This window comes from Colobus angolensis, unplaced genomic scaffold (assembly GCF_000951035.1).
Source record: "Colobus angolensis palliatus isolate OR3802 unplaced genomic scaffold, Cang.pa_1.0 Scaffold150, whole genome shotgun sequence".
Classification (NCBI taxonomy): domain Eukaryota; kingdom Metazoa; phylum Chordata; class Mammalia; order Primates; family Cercopithecidae; genus Colobus; species Colobus angolensis.
In genome coordinates this window covers 6,659,334-6,667,093 of record NW_012114600.1, presented here as the reverse complement: position 1 = coordinate 6,667,093, position 7,760 = coordinate 6,659,334, and the positions used below count along the sequence as shown (strand labels likewise).

Sequence of the window (7,760 nt, the reverse complement as noted above, 5' to 3'; positions counted from 1 at the left end):
CCAGGATGGTCTCGATCTCCTGACCTCGTGATCCGCCCGTCTCGGCCTCCCAAAGTGCTGGGATTACAGGCTTGAGCCACCGCGCCCGGCTAAAGTTTCTAAAAATAAAATATGTTTGTATTTCTCTGTAGCCATGGAAATGGCAATCTGTCCTCACCTCCTAGTCTGAATTGAAGTCCTGAGGTTACATTTCTGGGAGACCTGGGCTCATTTCTTTCAGGCCTATGACTGATTTCAGCCTGTCCTGTAGTGGAAGATCAGTTAGAAGACTATGGCAATAGTTCAAGAAAAAGATGAAAGTGGATTTCCAAAACAAATTGTCAATGATGAGAAAAAATATTATAACTAAAGGCTAGAATTTTTCAACTTACAAAAATGTCTGTGGTCGCATGATTTATATGGAATATAATAATTGAAAAATATTAGTGTTTGTAATCTAAGACATAATGTATTTTACTAAATCAGGTTTGTGAATTATATGTATTTTTATTTCACTAGAATACTCATTTGGGAAGATGGTAGCTTGGAAATCAATAATATTACAAGGAATGATGGAGGTATCTATACATGCTTTGCAGAAAATAACAGAGGGAAAGCTAATAGCACTGGAACCCTTGTTATCACAGGTAAGTTAATGTTTGAGGGTGCTTAATTTCTAATGTATTAAAAAAACATGTGATTCAGCACTAAGCATCTAAACAGTCAATGTATTCATAAATTTCTTTTTCAAAAGAATTTCAGGCAAGTTTCTTGCTTGATGATATTGTTCTTGGAATTTGGGTGTGAAAACATCTTATTATTTTGCACAAATAAATATATATTGGTTTTTATTATTTTAATATACCAGATAATATGGTGTCTTATATCTTCTTGAGTTGTGTTTTACTTATCTATTTAAAAATATATAGATCCCACGCGAATTATATTGGCCCCGATTAATGCTGATATCACAGTTGGAGAAAATGCCACCATGCAGTGTGCTGCGTCCTCTGATCCTGCCTTGGATCTCACATTTGTTTGGTCCTTCAATGGCTATGTGATCGATTTTAACAAAGAGAATATTCATTACCAGAGGAATTTTATGGTATGTGTTTTAAGTTTCATCTTATTAACACCCCAGTGATTCCTATGTGTCTGCATTGAAAGTTCTATTACTATAATCATATTTTATATGATCTTTGTTTTTCATGAGACCAAAAAGCAGGCAAGAAAGCTTTTTGTGGTTCTCCTTATATTAACTGTTGTACTGCTAAATCTTTCTAAAATGGCTAGCCCTGAGGATTTTGGCAGAAGTATCAATCAATTAGTATTAATTGGGCTTTAGGTATGAGTTCGCCTTAATTTTAATACAATTTTACACTGATGTGTATTATGTCAGTATATATGTGCCCTTGGTTCTAGTGCCTTCGTTTTTACTTTAAATGTAGAGCATAGAACTTAATCTTTGTTATAATGATGACCTTAAGGCATTTAAGTTATGATTTAAGAGTAAGAAAGACACAATTACATATGTTGGAGAATTTGGAGAATTCGTTTATGTGATTTGAAAAGGGTTAAACGGCTATATTTTAAGAATTGAAAAGTGTTACATTCTACAAGCCCTATAATTAAACATAGTGATATAAAGAGTCAAGGTGTAGAAAGAAATAAAATAGAGGAAAAAGATTGGAAAGTAATGCATGCAAAACCAATGTGTATAGGAACATCATTGGTGTCTTGGTAGGCTGTCTAGGGTACAGTGTATTTAAAAAGTAAATCAATCACTGGCCCTACCAGCCTCTTTAGAAAAGCAAACATTTGGAAGACTAAGGACATATTTAGAACATAGGCATAATTAAGAAAATTTTATTTTAGAAGTCAGTTACTAAAATAAAAAAGAAGCATGAATGAACTCAGTAGGACATTTAAGATTGTTTAAGTCCCATAAAATCTGAAGATTGATATGTACACATTATCGTATTATGCGTTCATATTGTCCAGCTATGTTTTTAGCTTTAGAAGAGTTTTAATTTAACTAGCTACAACTGTACACCTCTAGTAAACCTACCAATCCTCTTTCAGTTTCTGAACCAAAATTATATTTTAAAGAGTAACAGTTGAGAATTGGCAGAGAACTGTAAATTTTGTATTTTGACATTATAACAGGTAATATATTTTCCTTATAGATCTGAAACTATTTTGCATATGCCCAAAATTAGTCAAATTGGCACCAAAATCTCCAATACTTTATTTAAATTGTATTTTATTTTGCAAGAAAAGTAAATACAACTCGGGTTTTATTCATTTTAAGGGAAAAAAGTGAGCTAAACAGAGATCTTACTTTCACAAAAAGTAGCCTTCTGAATTTGAAAGAATTATCTTTGGTGTTATAAATTGAATAATTTCAAAAGTAAAGTCTAGAAGTTCCACAACTATCATTTATAAAGTAGTAACTAATAGCTGCAATGAAGTCTATGTAAATAAACTTGCAGACAAAAATTGCCCTCGTTAAACTGAAATTTCGTATTTAGAGCTAATTTATATTCTTTAACATACTAGTTACATTGTGCTGTTAGATGTAAATAATGACTGCAAAAAGAAAATGATAAAAAGGAATTTAAAGAGAAAGAAAAATGGAGCCCAGTCACTTAAAAAAACAAAAAACAAAAAACAGTAAAACAAAGAAATAACTGGAATACTAATTAGGAAATAAATAACAAATTAGTCCATAAAAATGTAAATGACCTTATGGCCACTTAGTGAACGTTCTCCCTTTTCAGATGATAGCTGCAGAGATTCACATAGTTGCCCCCTCAGCTAATCCAGAGCAGAGTCCTGACTGCAGGCCCAATCTCGGGACTCACCCCCTCAGGTTTCAGTTCATTCCATCAAATCATGATCTGACAGTGGGAGCAAACCTACTCAGCTGGCTAGATATGCATCTTAATTGAATCAGAATATCAAATGCACATGTTTAACACTTTGTAGATGGACAGATGCATTCAATTATCTCGATTTTTAAAAAGCCCGGATAAGAGTCATTTTAAAATAAATAGTTAAACTGAATTCTGTCTTTCAAACCAAAACAAGACTAATGAAGCTTTCCCTGGCACCTTCCTTCTCATTTAAAGCAAACTAGAAAGTTAAACTTCACTGCTCAATATGCCATGCAAAATTTAAGTAAAAACACTATAAATGTGTGATCCTCCTTTTAGAAGAGAGTCCTGGAAGCTAGTAATTGCTTCTAGGACTGTTAATAGATCATTCTCAAAATAAGTGACTCCTCCTATCAAAAGCTTCGTGTGTATATATATATATATATGTTTCTTAAATAATGATTTGGTATTTTAGGTAGTTCTCCCAATATTTCAACAATTGAATAGCATTTGTTCATTAAGAATACGTACTAAGCACATGCCATAAGCAGACACACTTGTAGGCACTCGAGTAAATAAAACACTGAAATAGACACAGACACCAGCCCAAAATGAACCAATGATACCCTGAGAGTTTAAGATTCAGATGTAAATGTTTACTTGGTAGCTATTACAGTTAACAAAACCGACGTAATTAACATGGTTTAACAATTTTCATTGCTAAAAATTAATACAGGATGTTCTGACTAACAATAAAAAAGAATAGGGTAATCAGATTTTAAACTTTTTATTTCAAGAACCTAAGTTTTTATTTTCCAATTTAGTTTCAATAAATTGAAGTAAATAATCAAGTTGCACTGATTTTAGCTTGCTATTCTTGATTTAAACCACTAAGGGGCAACATTGTATAAGGATTCAAATTTCACAGTCTGGTGTAATTTGGGACTTTCCTTCATGAAATTAAACAAATGCATCTGCTCATACTTACGAATAAATTGTGAGATTATAGGTGATTTTTTAAAGTCTTCTTTATACTTTTTCTAATTAAAGTTATGTAATTAATAGGAAAAATGTAACTATACATTTTTAAAGATGTATATTTCTTTTAAGAGTTTAATAGAAACACCAAAAAAGCAAAAATAACACTGTCTTTATATTTAGTGATCCTACTTTATGTAAAACTCTTTAGAATTAATTTGTTTTTTAATGTGACTTTCAATTTTAACGCAGTAAATGCACACCTAGTACTGATTATAGAAAAACACTAAGGAGTTAAACATCTAACATTTTCCTGAGTATATTAATATGTAATAATTGTCAGTAGATGTTCCACTGGAACTTGAACTTATACATGGGGGATGTTAAAAATACAAGCTCGAAGCAGAAATTTAATAAATGTGAGGTTTTGATACAATAAGATATTAAAGCAGTTTTTCTGCCATTATTTTATTTTGTTGATATTATATTGCAAATGATCATAAATTTTTCAAGTCCAGTTATAAAGTGGCTCCTGTTTTGGCTTTCTAATTCAATAGCTACTTAATCCCTTAGAGTAAATTACAAAAGGCAGAGCCATTTTATTTATTCATTTAATTTATGACCTTTCTTGTTCCAGAGAAGACTTAAGACAAGCTATCAAAAATACAAATTTTAAATATCTCATTTTATTCTTCTTTCAAGGTGGCACTTAACCTGTAGAATTTTTCAGTAGCCCTCAATTTTTGACATTCATTTTGGGTCATTAACAACATTAGCTGCTTAGAGTCATTATTTTTATTACATGAGTTTCTAAAAATTTCCAGTTCTGGAAATTGTCACTATTTCATTCGTATATATATATATATATGCAGGCACACACACACACACATATATATCACACACACACATTATATATATATATATATTACTCTTATTACAAATACATGTTAAAATTGTAATACTGTGGGACATTATTGCCTGTCTTTTATGAATTCATAAATATCATTTGAATTGTTCAGAGGTTCTGTCACAAACCAACCTGGGCTTTAGGCTTCCTTTTCTCACCTCTTATTTGGTGACCCTGATGCAGGGATTAAAATTCTCTAAGCCTCCGAATTTCCCTCTGTAAAACGTGATTAATCATTCACTTACTTCATTCAGGTTGCTTCATTGGGTTTGCAAAACTAGTGACTTCATGAAAGAGTGCATATAAAGACTTGGCACAGGATCTGGTATATAAGTGATTATTAATACTTTCTATAATAGAGCAATCATCCCCAACTGGAAATTCTAGAAGCTTTTGCTAGTTTTTGTTTTGTTTTGTTTTTGGGTTTTTTTTTTTTTTTTTTTTGAGCCACAGATCTCATTTCCCACAATTTAATACTTGCACTACTTGCTGTGCTGGATACTTAGACTGAGACCAAAAAAAAAAAAAAAATCTGGGTATTTCATTGCTGAGGGCGGTGAAGAGGTAATAATAGTTACCATTTATTGTGGGCTTACTGTTTAGTCAGAATTGGGTTAAATGTTTTTCACATATTTCTCAGTTGATCTTCACAGAAATCCTCTGTGGAGTGCATATTATTGTCATTTTCTCAGTTTCCAAAGTGAGGAAAATGAGCATTAGAAAAATTGAGTAATTGGCCCCATGTAATCATACAAGTCGCTAGTGGCTAACAGATGATTTGAAGCCAGGTGGCCTGACTGCCAACCCTGTAATCTCCACCACTTCGATTCTTCATCTTTTGGTTAATGTTTACGTCTGTGCTTATTTAAATAATTCTCCCCTAAGTGTTTGATGTTCTACAAGACAGTACTGTTCAACTCACATTTTATTCTCTAATCTGGTTTAATGAACTTTGTATGCTCACCACATTGCCCAAATTACTTCATTCTCCCTACACTGTTAGCCACCTTTGCAATACACTGTAAGTCATGTCTACACAGTTTCAAGTGGTCTAACTATAAAGTTCCTGGCAATTCCTATTGATCCCCTGTAGATAGTTACACTGGGTGTGCGTTTGCAGGTATGTGGGTGTGCATTTTTTCTGAGTGCATAGGCAATACCACTCAAGAGAGAAGAAGATTTCTTACCCAAAGGTTATTTTCCTTTTTTAAAGGAAAATTTTGTTAAACATATCAAAAAACGGTCTTTAGATTTTAGAAATATGTGTTTAAAACTAGATCATGCTGTGATCTTGTGCAGAAATTGTTTCTGCAAGACAAGCAAAAAGGAGAGGAAAAATGATAAAACAGAAGTCAGTTTGTTATTTTTTAAATATTTGTCTCTATTCACTATTTTTGTTGTTGCTGTTGTTTTTGTGGGTTTTTATTTTATTTTATTTTGAGACAGAGGTTAGCTCTTGTTGCCCAGGCTGGAGTGTAATGGCGTGCACGATCTCGGCTTATTGCAACCTCTGCCTCCTGGGTTCAAGTAATACTCTGGCCTGAGCCCCCCAAGTAGCTGGGATTACAGGCATCCACTACCACGCCTGGCCAATTTTTTGTATTTTTAGTAGAGACGGGGTTTCACCATCTTGGCCAGGCTGGTCTCGAACTCCTGACCTCGGGTGATCCACCCACCTCGGCCTCTGAAAGCACTGGGGTTACAGGCATGAGCCACCATGCCCAGCCTCTATTCACTGCTGAACAAGAAAGTTAAGATTATCCAGAATTATGTGGGAGAAAACAAGGATGGTTGGGCAATAATCCTCGGTAAGAATCAGATTTGAGCCGAAAAAAATCAGAGAAGGAGACAAGGCAGCCACAGGGAGATCGTGGGAAGCCCTGAAGTTTTGTAACTTTGGTCCCGTGTGGAAACATTTTTGGTTATCACGACTGTAGAGGGGTGTGTGTGTGTGTGGGGGGGTATTTTAGGTATCTGTTTAGCTGTTAAATATCCTATAATGCACAACACAGAGTCCAAAAACAGAATATTATCTGGCCCAAGTTATCAATAGAACCAAGATTGAGAAATGTCCTCAAGAAAGATATTGAAGAGGCTTAGCAATACTGGGACTAGCCACTGCAAGGTTTTAAGCATGATATATTGGAAACAAAGAGATGTTATATTGTTTTGAGCATCTGAGAGTATTGGGGACACAAATAAAAATAAACTAAAAGTTTTTAAATGTATATCCAAAATAGTTTAAGTAGTAGAGGATAATGGATATGTGCCTCTTGAATTTAAGACTCTTAAATTTTGATGAGCACTGAAAAAGAGGGAGAAATACATAAAAAAAAAATACAGGCTCCTGGCGTAGTCTTGTGACCACAGAAGATACAAAAGCATTCGGCCCATGTCAGATTGCTCTATTTTCCTTATCAGTAATTAGTTGGAAAGGAGATAGATAATTAGATAATTCTATCATACTTCATTCTGTATGAATATATAACTTTTCTGATCTCTTTTTTACTACCTTAATAAACCTGTACTGATACCTAACTGCTATATTTTATTTGCTACTTTCCAGTGGTAAACAAAGGAAGGTATCTATGTTCCTGGGTGTTTTTTTAGTTGGGCTAGCTTCTTTTAAGATCATCACACTTCCCATGCATAGACCATGTTAGCTGATGTCACTGTCTAGCCTAGCTTCTCATAGTCCTTACTAAGCATTTGTTGATAAGAATGTGAGGTGAATGGAATTAAGCATATATATAATATATATTACACATTATATATTATATATAAAGTATATATTATATATTATATAATATAAAATATATACATATAGACTTTGAGGGATCTGCCAAAATTCATTGAAATTTAAGGACACATCTTTTACATAGAACTCCACACATACTTAAGCACCTCCACATTGCTTATTCTGGCTTTTTTTTGCTTGTAAAACAGACAATAAAAAGAGGGGTAAATAAACCTGTAAAATGTTAGTGTCTTAAACATTTTATGAGTTTACGTAGTGTTTG

General features: G+C 33.3%; 1 protein-coding gene across 4 annotated transcripts in view; it reads left to right on the top strand.

Moving 5' to 3' along the window:
• The window catches only part of CNTN1 (contactin 1), a 409,794-nt gene that overhangs the window by 275,630 nt on the left and 126,404 nt on the right, over positions 1-7,760 (top strand). For all 4 annotated transcript variants that reach the window (XM_011936103.1, XM_011936102.1, XM_011936106.1 and 1 more), the window contains exons 13-14: positions 499-626; positions 909-1,084. In XM_011936103.1, the coding sequence (XP_011791493.1) occupies positions 499-626; positions 909-1,084 (304 nt within the window). The remainder of the gene's footprint in view (positions 1-498; positions 627-908; positions 1,085-7,760) is intronic.